This window comes from Globicephala melas, chromosome 6 (genome assembly GCF_963455315.2).
Source record: "Globicephala melas chromosome 6, mGloMel1.2, whole genome shotgun sequence".
NCBI classification, from domain to species: Eukaryota; Metazoa; Chordata; class Mammalia; order Artiodactyla; family Delphinidae; genus Globicephala; species Globicephala melas.
This window is the reverse complement of record NC_083319.1, coordinates 11,809,854-11,833,684: the sequence shown is the minus strand read 5'-3', so window position 1 is coordinate 11,833,684 and position 23,831 is coordinate 11,809,854. Positions and strand designations below refer to the sequence as shown.

Sequence of the window (23,831 nt, the reverse complement as noted above, 5' to 3'; positions counted from 1 at the left end):
AAAATGAAATTACATTTAAAGCATATTTAAACTAATCTACGTTAGTTTGTACACACACACAGAATCTCAAAAACAGTCACTGAATAAAACTTATGATGCTAAACAACTGTTTGCTGATTCTCCTTTTACAAAGTAAAAACCTGAAGATAAATAATCATCACAAAGCTGCACACTGCTGACATCTGGGCCAGATTACATCAAACACTGCCTTCCGGTTCAACACAGCACAAGAGAATAAAAAAAAAAAAAAAAAAATCCCAATTTAAACCTGTCCCTAGAGCCATAAAGAATGAAAAACTGCCAAGTCAACAGCTTCTGGGTTTGTGCGTGCGTGTGTACGTGTGTTGGGGGGGCGGGGGGGAGGTGATGTTTTTGTTTGCTTGCTTTTCAGTTTTTACTTCATGCATGTTCAATCCATCTATATACTGTTCTGTCCACCCCCCGCCCCTCCATTCATTGGCTTTGTAATGCTCTGAAAACTTGCACTCCAAATTATTAATGGAACAAACCTCATATCCTAAAGTGCCAAAAGAATTGGCTACTGGTACAGAAACAATTTGAAGGACACCAGCAACTTTTGTTAAGGCTATTGTTTTATAGTTAAATGCCATTCAGAGCAACTTGAACTAGACCCTTCTACTATCAAAGAGAGTAATTCACTGGGTTGCCTAGGATTTGGCAGGCAGGCCATCCTAATATTTATCTGAGGACAACTTTCACCTTTGGCTAGAAAATACTAACACAGAGCTTGAAAATGACCAAAGTAAGGAAAGTAAATACTACGGAAAAAACATAATCTGGATTTGCTGTGGCTATTACTCAAATGATGAAACCTGCAGTATTTTGTTATAACACATTCACATGTATGCTTGTGCACATATAAATATAAAAGAAGCTGAAAACATTTAGTATGTCTTTTAGCTAGAGTATAACATTCCAGCCTTTACCCTAATCTAGAAATGCTTTCAAAAATAAAATCTGAAGGACATAACCAGTTTTCTGCCATATTCTCAAGAAATCTGTTGAATAACTCTGATTTCAGTGTTGCTTTTCATTAGCAAAAGGTAGGAAAAGAGGGATTTCTAGAATTTTCAGAGCTGACTTAAGTTTCAAATTAATTCCCTTATAGACCCTAGAACAGTTAGTGCAGTGAGGGACTAAGAAGGCCTAGCACAAAACACATGTAGGAGAGGAGGGAGAGAAAATAACAAGCAAACTTCGGGCTTCCTTCCTAAGTGTGAGGATTCTTTATTTTCCTATTAAAAATAAATTTTAAAGCATTTATCTTTCCTAAGCCCTACAACTAAGTTCCTATTCTGAATAAGGATAATCTTCAGATATAATAAAACCAAGAGAGAAAACCAGACTTTCAAGCATCTGGGAGTGACAAATTGAGAAAAGAAATGTGGTAAACCACGGAAAAATCTCACTCCAGCTTAGATAGGACCTGTAGCTGAAAGTTATCTTAGGTTTTCAGGTCCCACTCTTCTGAGATGATGAACTCATAGTATCTTTTAATGAGAGGCTCATATCTGCCTTTGATGTGTGAGAGACACTCCCAGCTGGAGGAGAGTACAAGAAAGATCTAAAATATTTGCTTCAGCTGCAAAGAGCTATTAATGAAAGTTTGGAAAATGAGGTAGCATTAGGGGGAAAATCTTTAGAAGAAAAGATGACATACTCTCATTTTATGAACTCTTAGGGGAAAATATTCCCTTAAAATAAAATCTGACAAATAATCTTCCCTCTTCTACACATGAGAGTTGTTCACCCTCCTCCACCTTGTTCAGAGCACATTCTTAAACCCCTGGAATGTAGGAGACAGAAAAAAGGGCTTCATATAATTTGCTATTCACACAAAACACCAAGGTTGAGACTCACATAATAAATAGAGAGGTTATAAAAACCAACGGTTTCATCAGCTCAAATGGGGGAGAGCTTCAGAATTAATACTTGTAAAACAACCTTTAAGTGTGGTTAAGAATGAGAGCACTTACAGTGAAATCCTGTGTGAAACGGAACTCAACACAAGTTCAAAGAATTCTATGTAATTCTCTGTACTGTGTAACGTTCTAAAATTACTAGCAACTTCTTAACTGACAAAAAGCAAGGAAAAATAGAATCTGGCTTTCTTAATCATCTATTTATCTAAATATATTTTCTAACAATCTAATCTACTCTTAGTATAGCGCATAGGCACAGAAAACAACCATCATTTCCATAGGCTAATAAAGATTTTCTATTGTATTTAGAGTTTGGGTCTTCAGAGTAACTACATTCCCTGTATGAGCAGGGAGAGTCTTAGACTCAGCAAAGTATTTGAGACCTTTTCTTACGACTCCCTCTGATAGAGGGTAGGAGAGAAACAAATGATGAAAATAAGTTCCTTTCTGAAAAACAATTCTGTGTTTCTAACGCCTAAATCAGGTGTTTCAGATAACATTTTTACCTATATGTTAACAACTTTACAAAGTAGATCTCATTATCTTTATTTTATAGATGTGGGAAATGAGGATCAGAAAAAGTTAAGTGATTTGATTTGTCATGTGGCTAATTTGAATCTAGTTCTGACTAAATCTAAAAGCTTTGTGTTAGAACTTTAGGTAATTAAAATATGAGGGCATCATCTACCTTCTGTGGGAGTAATAAATGCTCTAAGGTAAGGGTTTTGAGGAAGAGATATTATATGTGTGTGTGTGTGAACGGGCAAATACTGAGACTGGGAAATAAGTTTCCTTTACCACTTTTATTCATTCAACAAATACTTATGGAGCACCTACGATAGATCAGGTTCTCTCATGCGTTCTCTTTTAATCACATCTAAATTCTTATAAAGTCTCTAGGAAATTATATAATTTCTCTTCGTAGAGTTTCCATATTCCTAGCCTATGTGCCATTGATTCTTAGGCCAATGTGACATTCCTTTTTCTCCTCACACATGCCTGATTGAAATCACACCAAACCTCAGCAGCTTTTAGAAGTGATAAGTTTGCTGGAGTATTTATGTTAAAAATAACAACTTCAACAGCATAACTGGAAATAAATATTATATTCCAACAACCAAAATTTAACAAGTAGTCAAGTAGACAGAGATATAGACTGATATGATTGTATATCTCAGGATGACAATTGATAACCAAGATAGCTTTCCTAGCCACCATCAACATGTTACAGTATTAAAATAAATCAACTTTGTAAGCAGAATAACTGCTTTCTCTTTCTAGTCTGATTAACTTATTCATTTTTTCTAAACATTCTATTTGCCTCCCTGTCTTTAAATTCACATAATGTAGTCTTTGGATTAAAGATGAAAACCAGAGAAAATATTAGTCTCTAGTCTCAATTACTATGCTGCTTTGCAGGGGCAGCAAATCATTAAGGACTTTTCTTAAGATTCCTTTTGATAGAGAACAAGGGAGAAGAAACTGCTTAACATCCTCATGCCTCAGTTTCCTCAACCAGTAAAATGAAGAGATATCCTGACTATCCCTTCAGCTTGATAGAAACTGAAATTTGTTAAGTAAAACTCCAGAGTGGATGCTGAGTACCATCCAAAAATGTGTTGTTCTATGTTTGAGCAACACAACACCGATGAAAAGATTAAAACAAGGGTTTTGAGGAAAGAAGGGAAAGGCCAGAATCATCGCCATCAAAAAGAAAGTGCAGGGCTTCCCTGGTGGCACAGTGGTTGAGAGTCCGCCTGCCGATGCAGGGGACACGGGTCCGTGCCCGGTCCGGGAAGATCCCACATGCCACGGAGCGGCTGGGCCCGTGAGCCATGGCCGCTGAGCCTGCGCGTCCGGAGCCTGTGCTCCGCAACGGGAGAGGCCACAACAGTGAGAGGCCCGCGTACCGCAAAAAAAAAAAAAAAAAAGAAAGAAAGTGCAGTCATTTTCTCTTTTTCCTTATGCTGAGAGAGAATTCTGAATTGTCTACCCCAGCCAGAACACTAGGAAGATGTGTCCAATTCAGGCCACAGTGTTGCTTTTGGAGTGAAGGGGTATCGCAGTGCTCTGGAGTTCAGTTTCCTCTGCACATACACAAACACAAGTGCACAGCGCCCCAACGCTGTTTGTCCCCTCGGCTTCACAGCCCTGCCAGTTGGCAAACCCAAGCCAGGAAGTTGTCAATTCCAATTGCGTTTAAGGCCATGTAGTCTTATTAAAGAAGCCTTGCTGGTTAAGGGGCGTCCTCTGTTTCCAAAGCATGGGAAAAAAAAAAAAAAAGAGCTCTGCTTAGATTGGAGCTGGCAACTTTCACTGACTAGAGTTTTCAAAGAGCTATGAATGAGTTTAACAAAGGAGGTCTGTGGCTAGTTTCTGGCTGAAGTCCATGTCAACAGTTTTTAAGGTCACAGGCCACACTAACTAACATTTATTCCCAGCAGACCCTGTTCTAAACACAAGCTGTAAGTAGTACAAATTTGGAATTTTTCTGTAATCCCTTGAGATATTCCTGATCCTTCCACATGTTTCTGCTCAATTAGAAACAATTCTCACTTTGCACCACAAGAGAGGCCGTGCTCAGCAATCTCAGTCCATCCTTAGGGTAGATGAACAAAAACCTGGCAAATCAAAGGGCTCAAGTGGGGAAGGGAAGGAATTCAGCTGGATCACACTGAAAAGTGCAGACAGCTCCCCAGGGGCTCAGTTTGTGAAAGCATAAAACGGGTTATGACAGAGATCCTGAGGCCATAAAAAGCAGGTTTGAGGCACGAATTGGGAATAGGTTCCTAGTCCTTTCACACAAATACAACAGAAATTTCTGAGAAAATTAAAAGGTCAACTAGGTGAGTGTAAAACAATGATAATCTATAGGATAGGTGCTAAATATCCCACTGTGAAATTAATGCAATCATTTCTCAATTAAGATGAACTCTTACTCATTTTTAATGTTTCTAAAATCAAGATGCTTCGTGAAATCAATCTGAAAATTCAATACAGCCCCTTTTTTCCCCCTGGAAATCTGTTTTTACCTCTACGGTACACTTTATAGCTGATAGCATTTTTAAATCTTGCAAGGCAACATGGGAATAATTACTTGGAATTGAGCACCAAAAATCTCATTTAATCTTCACGGCTACTGTGGGAAGTATTTTCTGTTTTTATGGATGAGGAAACTGAGGCTCAGAAAGATGAAGTGACTTTCTTCCATTCCTATGGCTAGTAAGTAGTAGAACGAAAATTTGAAACACAGGTCTTATTCCAGAGCTCAAGTCCATTCTGCAAACTTAGGAGGAGAAAAACACATACTAGAGCATCAGTGGTCATTTTGGTAGTTAAAGTACTACCATTTGTGGCATCCTATACTGGGAATCATGTTCTATATGAAGGTAGTTATCATTTTTCCAAATTAAAAAACACATAAACTGTGGTGCAATAAATATTTGGATTGAACTTGACAGGATAAAACTGCAAGAACTACTTCATTAAAAAATACAAAAAAGAAAATTTAAAACACCCGTGATCCCATTACCTAACTAGTCTCATTGTTAATGCTTTGATATTCAACCACCAGGTTTTTTTTCTATAAATTTCTTACAAAATAGAGATATCATATATGAAAATTCATCTCTTGCTTTTTTTGCATAACACTATGTCCTAGATATTTTCCATGTCATTAATCACCGAAAACATAATTTTAATGGTATTAACCTAGCTATCTCCCTCCATTAATTGTTTCTAATTTTTCATTCTATGTGCTATAATTGACATCCTCATACATGTATCTATACATATATTTGAGTTTTCCTTAGGAGATTCCAAAAATGGGAATAATTTTAAAAGTTTTGAATATACATGGCCAATTGTTTTCCAGGAATGTTGCATCATTTTCCACCCTGACCCACAGTGTGTAAGTGCCCACCTCATGGTCACCAAGTATCATCTTCAAGTTGATGTGACCAGGTTCACATAGATTTGGTTATATACATGCCCACACAAATCACATCTATGACAATGACATGTGTATGTTACAACTGGTCTATCCTTCTTTTGACAACTCCTGCACTATGTAATGTTGTAAGGTACCAGTGACTACCTTACCAAGATTTTTTGCCTATATTATCTCTAGTCCTCACCCCAAAAAAAGCAGATATGAGGAAATTAAGGCTCAAAAAGAGTAAATGGAGCATCTAAAAGCACACTTCTACATCAGCTGGAATAGGATTCAAGTCCTGCTCTGACTCCAGACCATGCTCTTCATGCCATGCCACCTTACAGCTCATTTTACGTCAGAGATGATCAACTTGCCTCTTCCAACCCCAGCACTGTCTTTCTCCAGCAATGCCTCTTCAGACAATGAGGCCAGACTAATCTTTAGGGAAATAAAGAGGGACAACACCTAGATCTCACAGACTTTGTGAACGGAGAATAGCAAGCTGCATGTCTTCTTTAAAAAGCAAGACGGGGAAGCAGTGTAGGACTAGAAGCATGCTTATACACAGCTGGCAGAACCATAAAATGGCATAGCCACTTTAGAAAACAATGTGGCATTATCCAATAAAGTTGAAGATGTATGTACCCAAGACATTTGGCTATTCAACTCCTAGGTCCATACACCAAAGAACCTAGTGCCTTTGTGTACCAGGATATCTGTTCAAAAATGTTCATTAAAGCCGTGAATTGGAAACAGCCCAAATGGCCACCTACAGTTGAATGTATGAACAAACTGTAGTATGGTCATACAATATGGAACACCTATATAGCAAAGAAAAGAAACAGCATAGATAAATCTCAAAAATTAAGCAAAAGAAGACTTAAAATAACAATTCCAAATTGTATAATTCAATTCATACAGGTTCCAAGCCAGACAAAACCATACCATATTACTCAGGGATACATACATAGGCGAAAATATTATTCTGGGTGCTGGAAATTTCTTAACTTAGTGATTACTTGAGTATTTGCTACGTAAATCTGTACTTATGTGAGTATATATAATATATATGTACACTTATGTATACATACTTATGTGTGTACATATAGTTAAAATCAGTGCTCTTTCTCTTTGCAGGTTACAGTTCACAGTTTACAAAAGAAAGGCACAGGGTTGTAGTTAAACACTTACACAGTAGATATAACACACGAAGAAATTTATCAAGTGCTGTTTTATTAGTCATCACAACAAAATTCTCAGTTAGTACTATCCTCAATTCACCACTGAAATAACTGAGACAAAGATGAATGATGGGGGGACTCCCCTAGTGGTGCAGTGGTTAAGAATCCACCTGCCAACGCAGGGGATGCAGGTTCCATCCCTGGTCCGGGAAGATCCCACATGCTGCGGAGCAACTAAGCCCCGTGTGCCACAACTACTAAGCCTGTGCTCTAGAGCCCGCCAGCCACAACTACTGAGCCCACATGCCACAACTACTGAAGCCCGCGCACCTTGAGCCCGTGCTCCGCAACAAGAAGCCCGCGCACCACAACAAAGAGTAGCCCCCGCTCACCCAAGCTAGAGAAAGCCCGCGTGCAGCAACGAAGACCCAACGCAGACAATAAATAAATAAATAAATAGATAGATATTCCTTTAAAGAAAGAAAAAAGATGAATGATGGGTAAGTAAAAATATTTTATATTATTAATCCAATTTTTAAGATAAAAAGAAATCAAATATAGTACCAATGTTCATTCCAATTTAAGTACTACATCTGAGGAGAGGACAAAGTCAGGGAGTCCCATTGTATGAAAGTTAAACTATCTCTTCAAATAAAAAGACCTGGAGTTATAATCTCTGGAGAATTTTAATAAAGAGAAAAACGATAAAAACAAGTATTGTTTCCAGTAGTTAGGGAACAATGGCTACCTTTACTTAATGAGGATAATCAACATTTAGTATATTTCCACATACTAATAAAAAAGAAAAAGTACAAATTAAAAATTTCTTTAAAATGATAATGAAAATTACTATATATGTGTTTTTTTTTTTAAAACAGATGATGGTAAAAATCCTAGCTCAGCAGAAAACTGGACACTAGCAAATATAGTTTCTTTAGAGTCTTTTTGACTTGGGTTTTTTTTGTGTGTGTGTGGCTTTTAGTTTTTTATCCCCCCAAAAAACTTGTCATTTTCTTATAGGACTAGAATTTAAAAAATAATTTTTTAAAGGAAACCAGTCATTAGGAGCTCAGGCAAAAAAACTACAGGACACTGAATTTCACTCAACTTCTTTTTCTACCACACGTTTAAATAAGTTTTAAAATGTCAAGTTTTTTTTAGAGCCCAGCATTTTTGCTGCATTTTGGGCTCATTAATACACATAAAGAGCTAGTTAAAATACCAGACTGAATAAATGAACAATGGGACAATTAACCCCACATACAAAGCTCCACCCACCTTACTTCAAAGACATCTGAAAGACAATGGATTAGAAACCATAAATAATGCCTCTCAGAATTAATTTTGTAATAAATATTGTTTTATATTATAGATAAGGGATTAAAAGTCTCCATAGTGGCAGTCTAACACTTGTGAATTGAGTTAGAGGACAATTGCCCTTAGTTTTGCTGAAGGTTACTGGTAGTTACATGTCCCATGAATGAGAAATAAACACCTATTCAATTTCCATTGCATACTACAGCACAGAACTTAATTTTACCTACAACGTTTAAAAATTCCCTAAGTTATCTCTACATAAAGTTTTAAGATGCATATACTTTCTTTTCATTCAGAATGTAATATATTAAAAATCAAAATTTATATTGCTATGTAACTTTAAAAGTATTCCCTGTATGCTACATTATTTTTGCAATTTACAACACAACTCACACTAATAAAAAGGATTACTTTGAAGATATGTCAAAGTGAAAATAGGAAAAGGAAAAGTAAACTAAATACATTATTTGTCATTTGATTTAAATAAGACTTTTGATACTATTTCCATACTTTTATGTTCACTTTTCATAAGTTAATAATTATTCTTCATTGTCAAGAATTGGGTAATAGCTCACACGTTAAGATAAAAAGTAGTTGAGCTTTTCTTTTAAACAAAAATACCAAAGTAATTAGCTGAATGACAAATTCACTGGAACAAATCCATTTTTTAAAAGCATGTTAAGTCTTAGCAAGAAATTTTTTTTAAGATAACTAAGAGCTTCTTCCCTTATAAATCAATCTCACAAAAATAAGTTATACAGTCAAAAAGATTCTCAGGAAAGAATATTTAATGATATGGAAAGATGCTTGCTTACAATATGATAAATGGAAAAGCTAGGTAGAAAACTATATCTACAGCATGATCCCAATCCAAGGAAAGAAACACATCTAGTCATTATTAGAGTCATAAGATGATAGACTGCTTTTCTTACTTTTCTGAAATTTTCTGAAGTCTTCTAATGAGGAAGTATATCTTCATAATCTCAAAAAAATTACAGCTTAAAAATAAGTGACTCATAATTGATTGTAAGAATTGTGGGCTCTTCAAACTTCAGATGGCATAATGAGTTTTCTGTTTGAAATGATGTAAAGAGGCACACTATTATCTCAGTCTTCCGGGGCCTTTCCACGAGGGATAAATGTTAGGCCTCCTACTGCTTCTAAAACTGATCATTGGAAGGGCCAGAAAACCTAAATTCAGTCTCTTCTTTGTATTCACAAATCTATCTTGCTCTTAAAATAAGAGTGCAGCTTAGATCCAAAGGGCAATTTTAGGTGTGAAGCATATTGAGTTATTTTCCTTTCTACCCCCTGCCCAGTGAAAAGCAAAGATAAGGCTCAAATAAATACATTCTGCTTATTGTTGCTGTTGTAGGAAGGTGGTTTGCTTGCAGGGAGGTCCAATAAAAATTGCTGACACTCAGACTCAACCAAAAAGCACCAACTGGCCTCTCCTATAGAATGTTTTCCCTGTCTCCCAAAAAGCGTCCCTCATATGGAATTCTTAAGACTCTCCTTCTCTCAGAAAGCAGGATCAGTTTTACTGGTTTTCCATTCAAACATACCCTGCATCAGATTTAAACAAAACTGTATCATTTTCTTTATAATAGTATGGTTGGATTGTCCACACAGACTGCAATGACGCTGGCCAAAAGCGGATGTGACTTTTTGATGCTAACTGGAGGTTACTGAGTCCTGAAAAACCTTAGTCACAGGTGGTCTCGGGCTTATTCTCCTGAGTTGGAAAAATCATTGCCATATCCTGGACAAGACTCTGGATTGGGGGTCAGAAGATTGCTATTAGCCAGCTAAAGAACTTGGAACAGGTCTCAATTTCATCATATATAAAATGAGGATGGGCTGTAGTACATTATTCTTAAGAGCTCTTTAAACTCACCTCTGAGATCATTCTGCAAAGGCAAACAACTGATCATGGCTCTTTTATCTAAATATATATGAAGAGAAACAAACTTTTTTCTTTTTGCGGTACGCGGGTCTCTCACTGTTGTGGCCTCTCCCGTTGCGGAGCACAGGCTCCGGACGAGCAGGCTCAGCGGCCATGGCTCACGGGTCCAGCCGCTCCGCGGCATGTGGGATCCTCCCGGACCGGGGCACAAACCCATGTCCCCTGCACCAGCAGGAGGACTCTCAACCACTGCGCCACCAGGGAAGCCCAAGAAACAAACTTTTGAAACCCGTAAAGCTTGCTTGGTGGCAAGAAAATAAAACTTGAAGTTTTGAATCAGACACAAAATAAAGGTATGGCAATAAGCCCAAAGCAGTTGAGAGTATGAGCTCTGGTTTGGATTTTAGGTTCCAAACCAAATTCCTTCACTTACTCTTTGTGAGATCTTGGCCAAGTCACTGTATCTCTTTCAGTCTCCAGCCCTTTATCTCTACAAGGGAGATAATTTCATAAGGTTGCAATAAGAATAAATAAGAATTATATAAACCACCTGGCATATTAAATAAATGCTGATTCCTCCCTTCCATTCCAAATCCTCTATAGTGAGCTCTCCTGCCTTAACTCTATCCATCTACAAAACGGTATAACATTAGCCATCAGCAGCAGTTGCTAGAGGCAGCAAGATGAATAAGCTATGGAGGGGAAACAACAAAAAAGTGCACTCCTGGAGTTCCTAGGGCGGTTTCACTTGCTGCCCTACACTAAGCTTCGTGAGCATTAGGAAAATGAATGCTCTGCCTTCAAAACAGAGTGAGAAGATACCATGTCTATTGTAATGCCCAACTCATTCAATCTCAAAATGAGAATTTTCTTTTAGCCGAAGTCTTGGATTTGCAAATACTCACAACTCACAGGCTGGTTTCCTTTGTAAAGGACCAGGAGGAGAAAAGAAGCTTTCTCCTATGGTGGGCAGCCCTGAGGCTGGCTGCTGGTGCAGAAGACACACCTGTCCTTCCAACTGTCCAGCTTCCCAGCCCCTCAAACAGCAGGCTGCTAGGAGAGCAAGGGCAATTTTATTTATCTTCCTTTCTCCTCTTTAAAGGTGATTTTCTTAAAACTGTACAGCTTGTTACTATTGTTGAGTTGTGACTCCCTAGAGGATTATACATTTCTAAGCATGAAAGCATCTGTGTGGCAATAAAACATGCAACATTCCCCAACCACTTCATTTTTTTTAATTAAGAAAGAAAAAGTTACAGCCTCCCACAAAGTGATGTTCTGATGAACACATCCCCCTGCAAGCCTTTCAAAATACTCTGAGAAAGGGCCCTAGGCCTAGTAAACCAGAGCCTCTGCAAGCCCCATCCCATGGGTTCAGTTTCTGACAGAGCCATGTGCCAGGACCCACAATGAGTGGAGTTATAATCTGCGTAGCAGTCAGGCCTTCTCCCAGTTGACCATCCAGAAAACAACATTGTACCCATCGTACTTTTAAGAGAAGGAATTAAAAAGAAACCAAACAGCCCCAGAGAGATGGAAACACTTGAAAACCAGAGGAAAGTCTTCTGTTAAATAGTATGAAAGATCCAGGTTTCCCAAATGGCATTTAAGGCATTGGGAAGAAAGGCTGATTTCTCCCAGAGGGGCCCCAGCTTTGATGCCCAAACTGCCCTCAAACATCAGGCTGTGCATTTTTGTATAGCAGGATACCCTCAGGCGAGACAACCATAAATAGCTTAAAACAAGAATAGGAGGTTCCATCTGTTTCTGGAGTATTTCAGCAGCACCTGCTTTCAAGGTAAAAATCTGGGAGCTGTCCCCACAGCCTTCCTTCCCAACTCCCTTCCCCATCCCCCATAGACTTATTTTAAACCAAAGCAGCTAAAACACAATCCAAAAGGGCTTCTGCCACTGCACCTGCCTAAGGAAAGAGTCCTTTGATTTTTCTCCTAAACTGTATGTGTTGGAACAGTTAGAGAAGCCAAAGTTCTCAAAACCAGACTCTATTACTTCTAGCTTCTTTTTCTCTGTGAAAACTGAGCTTTCCTGTTTATAGTAGAAATGAGCACAATACAGATGAAAAAAGGATGCGACAGTTGTTCCTGCCATTAAGACAGAAAGTGTTCCAGAAGGAGGATGGTTCTCACTTAACACAATTAACGTTTAAACATAAGCCCACATGCCAATTTGCATGGGAAGAAGGACAATAACTCCCCAACGAGGGCCAAGGAACATATTTCATTAAGGTATAATTTAAAAAAAAAAAACAACTAAAGTTGAGGCTTGAAAATTCCAATCTAAATCAGGTGTTACTCCCAAAGTGATGTGCAGCATCCCTCTAACAATAACCAGAAAATCCCAAGCCTGTGTAGATAGCAATTTCATGTACAAAAGCCACTTTACCCTTGGTGTAAAAACAATATTTCTAACGCCTGCCCCAGACCATCGTATGGCACACCATTTTCTATGGGATAAATCCAAAATCTTGAGCATGTCCCACAAGGGCTTTCACAGCCTGGCCCCAAGACTTTTATGGCATCATCTCTTGCTATCACCCTCTCATCAGAATTCTCATCATTCTTTCATCTTGCTATACCTTTCATTTCTCTGGGCCTTTGTGTACCAGTTCTCACTGCCCAGAGAGCTTTTCTCCCTTTCTCCTCTAGGCAAGCCCCCATTGATTCTCTAAGACCCAGTTTAACTGGAACCCATTAAAAGCAACACTTTCTCTAATTCTCCAAGTCAGACATGGGCGCTGCCTAATCTGTTACCCCAAAGAACCCTACACATACATATTTTTTAAAATAGCACTTATCACATTATATTTTAATTACTTGTTTACAGAGTCCCTTCCCAAAGATTAAGTGGCTCCTAAGACAGTAAGGGTAGTAGAAGTGAAATGGGAAGTGGGTATCAAAATCAGAGGTGGTCTGGGAACAGTGCACCCAGAAATATATTCAATTTTATATTTGGTAAAGGACAAAAAGTATACATTGTTTTCAGTTTGTAATACCAAGTTCAGAAAATTCAGCTCACCAAAATCTTGGATGAATATGACATCTGAAAGGTTCTCACATGGAGCGCTGGGGCTAGATCTGTGTCTATTTTATGGGACCCCGAGGTAAATAAAGGCCAAAGACCACGTGTTATACATTGCTCATTCCTGGTATATACTAGATACAAAGATACTAATTGAATAAAAACTTTAAATGTTAAACTAAAAAAATTTTAGATACCATCTTGATGAAACAAGTTATTTCTTCCCGAAATGTATAATAGGTTCTGAACAATCCTATTTGGGTATAAAGATAGTTACTCAAGCTTTCTCAAGAGCTGAAATAAGATCCCTATATATACAGGGGAAAATTGTAGAACACAAATATTTTTAAAGTTCCTTTATAAAGAGTAAAGAAATTTAATATTGTATGGCTTATCTTCCATAATCTACTCCCCCCAACCCCAAGCAATACAGTTATGGGTTTGAACTCTGGCATTCCTTCTGTTCATCCAAAACCAGAAGTTGGCTATAAATAGCATATTTCATTACAGTTTAAGCCTTGATGGGGCATGTGTTATTTGGGCAATAGAAGCCACAAAAAAAGTGATTTAGGTCACTCTGTCTTATGATATTTGAAAGATTTCAGAGGTAAATACTTATTATATCTTAGATTCAGATGGTGCTATCTAAAAATGCTAAAATACTTTCTCAGATTCCTGGGTTTATAACGAAGAACAACTAACTTACCCGTAACTCCTGTTCTCCTAGCTGGTGCTTTTAATCTAGTATTAACTAGATTATTTAACTAGCAGCTAGTTAAATAATATAATGGTGACTCTCAAGGTAAATTAAAATGCTTTAATAGAGAGAACCAGTCAATTGTGGGAAGAAATAGTGCATTTGACTTTATATACCACGGTACTTTCATTAACAAGACTTATACTTCAGTACAACTACATCTCTGTCAAGGTTAGCTGGTGACAAGAGTTCAAACCAACTTTGAAAAAATGTTTAAAAATAAACTCAGAGGGCTTCCCTGGTGGCGCAGTGGTTGAGAGTCCGCCTGCCAATGCTAGGGGACGTGGGTTCATGCCCCAGTCCGGGAGGATCCCACATGCCGCAGAGCGGCTGGGCCCGTGAGCCATGGCCACTGAGCCTGTGCGTCCGGAGCCTGTGCTCCACAATAGGAGAGGCAACAACAGTGAGAGGCCCGCGTACAGCAAAAAAAGAAACAAAAAAACTCAGAGATTCAATCTTTCATAAAACAAGTATTACTAACTGTCTACTATGTGCAGACATTCTTAAATACACTTTGGGTGTATTTGTGAACAAAACAAACAAAGGTAAGAATTCCAAGCCTTCATGGAGCTTACATTCTAGGGGGAAGGACAATGCCCCTCACAATGAACCTAATAAGTTATACTGAATAAAGGATGTCTAAGAACCTTTCATTGTGAAATTAAGTTCAAATTTTGTAAATACTGATGACCTAGTCCTTTATGGACATAATGTCTGTCCGCTGTGTCATTGAATCTCCACTGTGACACTCAAAGGTGCACCTCTTATGACTAACATGAATTGTTTGGTAATATGAACCAATAACTGGATTTCATATTTTCTCTTTGAACTAGTGTCCAATGTGGCCTGTCCTCTCACTCAGAGCCCTCAGTATCCGTTTCCTGTTCTTCCAACTGAATGGAACGGATCTCCCTGTCTCTGAAGGCCATGCACACAATATCTTGGTCGAGCACTACACTAAGTGCTGGGGATACAGAGTTGTTTAAGACACAGTCTTTACCCCTAAAGAGTTAACTGTTCAATAGGAGAAAGACAAAGGAAGATCAAGGCTTATGAGTGTGTAACTGAAGTGTGCAAAGCATGCTGGGTGCATCTAGAGGATGGGATGATTACCTCTGCCTGGAGAAGGATACTCTAAGAAGTGGCCAAGCTGAGTCTGGGAGGATGGGTAAATGTGTGAAGGCAGAAAGGTCCAGTCGCTCATATGGGCCAGGAAGCATATGAGCTTGGGACAGCAGCCAGAAAGAAAGTGACCCTAAGAAGTTAATCCTAGAACAGTGGAGGCTATGTCTGCATGGATGCCATCACTAGGAACTACCTCCCTCATGGGAAAAAATGGAAAACAAAAGTAAAGCTGGCTTCCGAGCAGACTTGAGCTATAGTACTAGGCACACTGAGAAAGATGACTGGACCTCAAGACACAGGTTAACTAAAGGAAGGAGACCAAACATCAAAAGAGGATGATACTTATAATGTAACCCAGACCCAAATCCCACCCACGTTCTCTTGGCAGACTTCTCCACTCTCCACTGGACATGTCACCAACCAGTCATCCAGGGTTAACAGAAACCGTTCCACTCATATGCTAGTCTCGGCCCAGCAATGTTTCCAAACCAAGCACAGGGAAAGTGCCATTTTGTGTGCCCTGTATATAAGCAAAAGGTGGATAAGATAAAGAGAGCCTTCCGCCCTCATGTTAAATACCCATGAAATTCATGTCCCAGGATTCACAGAAGACTATTTTTAACTACAGCCACTATCCTCTGGCACTAGATTATCAACAGTAAGAAGACATTATGCCATGGGGTCGTTCTATGTGTTATATAGAGCATATTATAGCATAATCATCTGTCTCCCCAGCTCGTCTTGGGAACTCTTCAAGGACAGGGACTAGCTAATAGTAGGCGTTCAATTAAGGGCTGACAAACAAATGAATGAATTAACCCACCAAATTTTTTTCCATAGTTCCAAGCTAGTATAACAGACAGAAAACACACAAATTGCTGTTATTTTTCATTCTAAATGATGACAGCAAGAGGCTATTCAACTAGCTTCTCGCAAACATGAAGTCCATGGCCCTACATGTAGACACACAGAGTCAAACGCCAGAATCGGATGCGAGCAATCTTTAAACTTAAATTTTTAAATAAACAGATTTCCACTCTCTGAAATTTGCTGAGAGAATGCAATAATGGCAATTCAAGAGTCCCCTTTCCCCCAACACACACATCCAAGCTTTGAAAGAAACATCACAACCCAAAACACCATGAGACAAAAACCTTTCTGCAAAACTTCAAGAACGTGGTTTAAACCCTCATCTCCTTTGAATGACTACATAAATATGCAGTGTCCTAGCCAAGGCTGAAATATACCATTAGACAAAAATGGAAGAGAAAATTTTCTTGAAAAAAACACTGTTAAATAAAAAGTAAGTAGTAATTTACATCAGAGTCTAATACCCTGGGCAGGCAATCCTTGGGCCTAGACTACTGAGGTGTGCGTGAGCACAGCAGCCTCACAAGCAGCCGGCTTTGTCCCTTCTTCTTAAGGCCTTTCCAGCGGTTGTTCTCTAGGGCCCAAATTAGATGCTATGCTTGATGAAGAAGAAAGTTGATTTCACTGATTAAAAATAATAATGATAATAAGATTTGTGTAGAGAAACGCAGAAGTAGCAGTCCCGACTGACAGTTATCGAGCTCAGGCACTTCGAAAGTCAGCCCTCACCCGCTCATGGTGTGAGGGTGTGTGTGTTTGGGGGGCAGGGGCGGTCTCTTCCTAGTGAGGAGGAGAAGAAAGTGCAGAGACTAGTACACCAGAGAACTACCCTTTCTGGAATTCATAGAGGGTCTGGCCTCTTATCCCCAGCCCCAAGCCTGGGGACCGGGGTTTTGTCAGGGGTGCCTCCCTGCTGTCCTGCCCTGAGCTGTTGCACATGAGCAGAGAGAGACAGGAGGCAGGCCCCTCTGACACCTACTTAACCGAGGCAGATGGGGAGGAGGGTGTGTGGGATGCCTTTACTTCCCCCTCAGGAGGCTCCCAGCAGGAGCCCAGAGCCAGCAGCTCCAAAATCAGATTTCCACACATCCTCCCACCCCAGAACATGCCTTACGTCTCTGGCAGGAGGAAATGGAGCAGTAAGCAAGTATGATTCTAGTGTATGAAGGGGGTTTTAGAAGACCTAAAGAAGCCTTCTTACAGGATTCTGCACTTTTTTCAAACCTCTACAGAGGGAGCCAAGTTGGGAAACAGTTACTCACTCATTGACCCAAAGGGGGCAGGGGTGTTACTCTGAGAAGGACACAATCAGTGTCTGCAAGACGTCCTGAGCTACAGACACATACTTTATTAATAATCTTACATACACAAAATGTCCAAGGGAAAGCCTAACAGGCTAATTTCTGACAGCTCCAGATAACAGCAGGAGGAACTGAAGCCATGCTGATTCTCCAGCTTCTACACACTCCCCAGAAGCAATGATCCCTTTTCCCACCCAAGGGATGTGATACAAATAAATAAATACAATTATCTGTAGAACTTAAAGTGCAAGGACAACACTGTGAAGTCCTTCGCCCCAAGTGCAGTGACTTTTGGGAAACAGATAGGAAAATAAAAGAACAGCTGGAAAATTTAATTACAGAAGAACAACGCAAATGCTGACATTGTTTCACAGAACTAGCCAATAGCCAAAGCCATTTTCCTTACCTTAAGATACAGAAGCAACTCTTGGCTCCTGAAGATAAGCGGCAGAACCCGAATCTCTGTTTGCTGTCAATGTCAGTGAGCACAAACGTGAAGTTCTGGCCAACTTGGCTAACTGAGAGGCTGCGGCAGAGACAGAACAAAGGGGAAAATGAATGTGCAGTAAGTTTCCTGATAAAGTATCTAATCACAACAAGTCGTTGAACCTGTAACATTTCCTTTCTCAGTGGAATTCTTTATAAATGAACTTAAAATTTACACACTTCAAGGGAACAGACTGTGAGCTAGTATTTAAAAACAAAAAAATGACAGCAAGCAGTGACCACGTCATCACAGCTACCAAACCTCCTACTTGCTGAGCTCAGGCAGGTGTCCCTGTTGATCACTGCATCCAGTTCTGAAAGGTGCATTCTATTAACCTCGTTTTATAGATGAAGAAATAACCTACAGGGGCACTGCCTAAGGTGCCAGCTGGTAAACTGCAAAAAGCTGAATTTTAAACCCAGACCCATCTGACGCCAAAGCCCTCTCTGCCAGCTCGCTGGTAATGATGCTCACTTGATCATTCCTCTAGTTCAGAAAATAACAGGGATTGCAACAGCAGAATTGAAGTACCAGCCACAAAGTTAGACACTTGATATTATACCATCTCATTGACTCTCCCAGCAACCCTGGAATTTAGAAGATGTTCCCATTTTACAGAAAAGGAAACTATAGAACTGAACAGGTAAATAACTGAATCAAGTTCACAGAGCTACTAAGGGGAGGACCTGGAATTCAAAAGAGGGAAAGGTTAGCTGTTATATTCCTAAATTCCTGTATCTTTCATAATTTCCAAATTTATGAGGAATATATTTTATATCTTACAGGACAGAAATAGCAAATGTCTTATCAATGCAAGGTATTTTCTAAGAAATGGAAACAAGGTTTTAAAGAAAAACATTTAAGATAAAAGCTAAAAATTCCTGCATCAACACAAAAATCAGCAAACCACACATAAAATAGAAAACATCTGCTTCAAAAAATTAAAAAGCATATTACTAATCACATTAACCTAGAAACTCTTTTTTAAAGTTACAAAATGTTTAAAAATCCACTTTTTAAAATCAGTTTACCAGTTAGCTTAGATTCCTTTTTAAAAAGAAGCTAAATGTTACAAATTCTAATACACAAATTTATGCTAACATAATATTTTAGAATGTGACATTGAATTATTCAAAGGAACTCATTAACTAGTATTGTATCTTATACAGAACATTTTTTACAAAGTATACTCAAATTGATAAAATATTCAAATTGATGCTCTCACCTATAATCTGTTATAAATTGTCAGTAGAAATGAAAAATCATGGTTCACCAGGCCTTTTCCAAAGGCAGACTGATTGAGTTTTTTGATAGGATGTGAATTAAGTTTTCAAATATGGATAGCCTTTTTTTTCCCTAAAACTCCCTTATACAGGCCACATAAGAAAATTAAAGAGACTTTCAAGGTATTCCAGAACAAAAGGTCAATGGACCCTACTGGTCATATTAAAGGAAACAATTCCAGCCCTCAAGGAGTGGTTAGAGAGTACAAGAAAATAATTCAGAAAGAAAAGAATGTTCTAACACTCCTTTTTTAACTAGGAAGGTGAACAAAAACAAGGTAGCAATTTAAAAGCAATGTGGTAATAAAACAGGTGTAAGTAAGTAATGCTATCCCTCCACCTTACACAAGCCAGGAGAAGGAACATATTTCTATAAAAGTTATAGAGCTGTCAAGGGGACACCAAACTACCTTCTTATGGCTGTTATGTTTTATCTATAAAGCTTGGATACTGTGTTACTATGGTGATTTAATACTATGTTTTAAAGGGGGATTATATGATTAATTTTAACAAGGTTGAGAACTAAAGATGTGTGAGAAACAGGATTCTAGCTCACATAATTAAAGTGATTGGGGAAAAAAGTGGGCCTCATTGGGGGAGGGGGAAAACCTGTATTATTGAAATATTTAAACCAACAGGTCAGGATGATTCTAAGTTACAAATAAGGTCATGCTTTTATGAAATACTATCATGTGATCATGTAAAATATGACTGTTCATTATTTTAACTCAGGGTTTGATTTCACTTCTAGACTGTTTAAAAAGAAGCATCCTAGAAGGAAAGGGTATTGATAGGACTAGATGAAAAGAAAACACCCAGGATTTCTAGGAAAAGGACACAGAAGGAACACAACTTGGTTTGTGATTTGAATGTCATTAATTTCTCTATTATCTTTTCACTACCTTTAAAAAGGCTGAAAATTCTTTCAGCTACATTGTAGGCTCAAAGAAAGATTCATTACTCATTTACTTCGTTCAAATCCCAATTCAATCACTTGCTAACTGGGCCTTAATTTAGCAAGTTACTTAACCTCTAAGTAGCTCAGTTTCTTCTGGAAACTACCACCCAACCCAAAGCATATTTGAGGAATAAGTGAGATAAGCATTTGGTATAAAGGCTAGACCATTGTAGGAACAATTAATAAAAGAGATACAAGCTGCTACCGATCTGAATGAAAACTAAAATTCATGTTAAAATCATCCGTTTGCTTAGAATCTTCCTGACTGACTCAGCTTTGTAATACTTATAAATGGAGGAAGGAAGGCTGCCTTTCAGCAAGGGGGAGTCCTCTGGGTGACCAAGTGAGTTACTCATTCTTACATTAAAGTGAAAAAGATTCTTTTTGGGGTGCCACAACTTAGAAGGGGACACATTATTCTCAGTTGATTCACCTTTTAAATTCCTAGTAGGGTGAAGTACAAGTCATTAAAAGCCCCAGACCATTAAACTCTAAAATATTTTTTCCTTGGACACTCAAATTAACAGTCAAATTGAGTTCAGATTAACTCAAAGGAGTCTGAATCTTCAAGGAATTTGTCATTCCCTCTCTACTATTTCTCCATAAAAAATGACTTTGGGGAAAGAAAGGGTTGGTTCCCTTAAAGGCTGCAGTTTTTGTGATTACCTCCAGGATCAGAATCCGTGCATTTTTCACAGGAATCAGAGATTTCATGATGATTAAAGGTAGTGGGAATCTTAGAAACCATCTTGTCCAATTCTCTTGTTTCATAGATGGGGAAACTGAGGCTCAGGGTGTTTTGTTGTGATGGTGGTTTGGGTTTGCTTTTTTCAAAGTAACCAGGACCAAAATAAAAACCCAAGCCCAATTCTGGTTCAAAGTCCTTTCCATGCTGCACCAAACACGATGAAAACCCTCCAAAGAAGTTGTCAACTCGGTTTAAGGAAATCAGGTATGTGAGGAATTCAAATAGTTGTCTCATCAAACAGACTAACTATACTTCCCACTAAGCAAGAGAAACCAAATTTGAGTTATTTCCAGAATTAAGCCAGGTGACCAGGACCAAAATCACCCTTAGCTGTGCTTCCCATGCCTAGGTGAATACGGAAAACAGAGGAGAAAAGTAATGACCATTCCAACCACAGACTTTACAATTCATGCTGCCTCTTAAATGCCTGTCAGCCACTCAAGACCCCTCCTACAGCACTGTGCCTAATATTCAAGTTATTTATAGGTTCAGTGTATAAATGGCATGAAGCAAGTGGATGGATAGTTTGATTCCAATCTTCCAGTGAGAAATCAGATTTTCTATATCAGCCTCACTTTTTTTCCTTTTTGTTTCTTTTTTGTTTTGTTTTGTTTTTGTTTTTGCGGTACGCGGGCCTCTCACTGTTGTGGCCTCTCCCGTTGTGGAGCACAGGCTCCGGACGCGCAGGTTCAGCGGCCATGGTTCACGGGCCCAGCCGCTCCGCGGCATGTGGGATCTTCCCAGACCAGGGCACGAACCCGTGTCCCCTGCATCGGCAGGTGGACTCTCAACCACTGCGCCACCAGGGAAGCCCTATCAGCCTCACTTTTAAGTTTAGTTACCCATCTTACAAACTGAGCAACTATATTGGGCACCGTAACAAGTGCTGGATATACAACATCCATCCTGCTGTGGAGCTTCCTGTCTAGTTGGAGAAAGCATAATAAACTCAAAGCATACAGCTTGTGTTAGTGTTATATGAAACGAAAGAAAGAACAAAGACAGAAGAAAATGGAAGAGAAGGAAAAGCCCTACTGAGACAATGTGGTCAGAGACAGCTTCTCAAAAATGCTGACAATACTGACCTAAAGGATGGGACGGAGCAGCCACTCCACAAGCAGGGCACTGGGTGTTTCAGGCAGAGAAAGAGCTGCACAGAGATTCTTCAGCTGGAAAGAGCTGGGCATGTTCAAGGTACTAAAAGGTCACCAGCACAGTTAAGGCCCCAGAGACAGGGAGGAAGTGGCTTAACAAGGTGCAAGATAAAGCAAGCACCAGATCATGCAGAGAGCCCCATAGACCATGGTAAAGAATTAGGATTGGCTGATTGATTGATTAATAAGGGCAGTGGAAAGGTATTGAAGGATTTTAATCAAGCGAATAACAGTCTGGCCTACAGTTCTAAAATTTTTATCTGACTCTTACGTGGAGAACAGTTTGGAAGAAGGCAAAAGTAGGAACAGAGAAAGCAGTCAGGAGGCTACAGCAATAGTCCAGGTGAGATTGGATGGTGGCTTAACTCTTGTAGTGAGAGTGAAAATGGATCAGGTGGATAGATCCAAGTTAGAGCCAGCAGATGGACTGAGATGGAGTAAAAAGGCAGCATATTACCATTTAATGGTAGGAAAGTCTAACGTGTTTGGGAAGAGTTCCAAGAGTTTTATCTGGGACATGTTAAGTCTAAGAAACCTGTAAATAGAAATGTCCAGTACATAGCTGAACATACTACGTAGGAAATCAGGGGAAAACTTTGGGCTGGAGCTATAAATTTGGAAATCATCTATACAAAGATGGTATTTAACACCATGGTAAAGGATAAGATCACTTAGGAAGAGAATTGAGAGAAACAGAAGAGGATCCAGGACTAAGTTACAGAAATAGCAATTTAGAGGATGGCTAGAGAAGAGATCATCAAAGAAGAAAAGAAGGGCCACCAGGCAGAACAAGCAGGAGGGAGTGGTCGACCAAATCCACAGGCATCAAGATAAGAGGAAAAAATGTCGATTGGATTGAGCAACATGGAGGTTTTAGACAGTCTTGATAAGAAAAGCTCTAGTAGAATGACAAGCTGAAGAGGGCTGAGCAATAAATTAAAATGTGTAGGTAACTCTTCCAAGAAGTGGAGAATTAGGCAGTAATTGAATGGGAATGAAGAGTCAAAGATGGGTATTATTTTTAGGATGGAGGAATACCAGAGCTTGTTTTTAAGCTGTTGGGAATGATTCAATAGAGGCAGAGACTTATGATGCAGGAGAAAGAAGATGAAACAGTAAGGTTTGGACTTTGGATTAGAATCCCAGATATGCCACTCACTACGGATGTGAGCACAGGCAAGTTACTGCACCTCTCTGAGCCTCATCTCTAAAATGGGAATAATACTTACCTTGCAAGGCGGTTTTGAGGATTAGAAATAATGTATACAAAGTAAATGACATCTAATAGGTACACAGTGAAAATAATTACCATTGCTATGAAATTATAAAATTTGAGAGATGGAATAGAAATATTTTGCTGTTCTGTTCATTACAGCTTCCTAGCTGACCTGTTGGGCCATCTACTGCAAGGCATCCATAAGAGCTGCTTCTCCTTTCCTTCACTGTATATGAGACATCAGGCGGGAATCAAGTTTTATCAAACTACCACATCTCCCAACCTTTAGTTACATGAGCCTCACAGTTTCTTTCCATAAACACAACTTCCATCTGCCTAAAACTCGAGTTTTTCACATTCCCTGCTCAAAGATCCAAGTGGCAAAGATGGCATTGACCCAAAATGCCTGGGGACCAAGAGCAGGTCACACACTCTGCTCGAGAAACTCACTGGATAATTCTAAGAAGAGAGATCCCTCCACTCCCTCATCTACATGAGCCCGACAATGTAAAAATGAATCATAAATGGAGAATGGAAAAGTATCAAAACAAAACAAAGAATCAAAACTAGAAGGAACAACAGAGACCTAGTTCAATTCCCTCATTTCATCCA

The 23,831-nt window shown here is 39.0% G+C and overlaps 1 protein-coding gene across 3 annotated transcripts in view; it reads right to left on the bottom strand.

Annotated features, from left to right (window-relative positions):
- DENND1A (DENN domain containing 1A) overlaps positions 1-23,831 on the bottom strand; it is a 532,587-nt gene that overhangs the window by 343,429 nt on the left and 165,327 nt on the right. For all 3 annotated transcript variants that reach the window (XM_070045680.1, XM_060300451.1, XM_060300453.2), the window contains exon 4: positions 17,780-17,899. In XM_070045680.1, the coding sequence (XP_069901781.1) occupies positions 17,780-17,899 (120 nt within the window). The remainder of the gene's footprint in view (positions 1-17,779; positions 17,900-23,831) is intronic.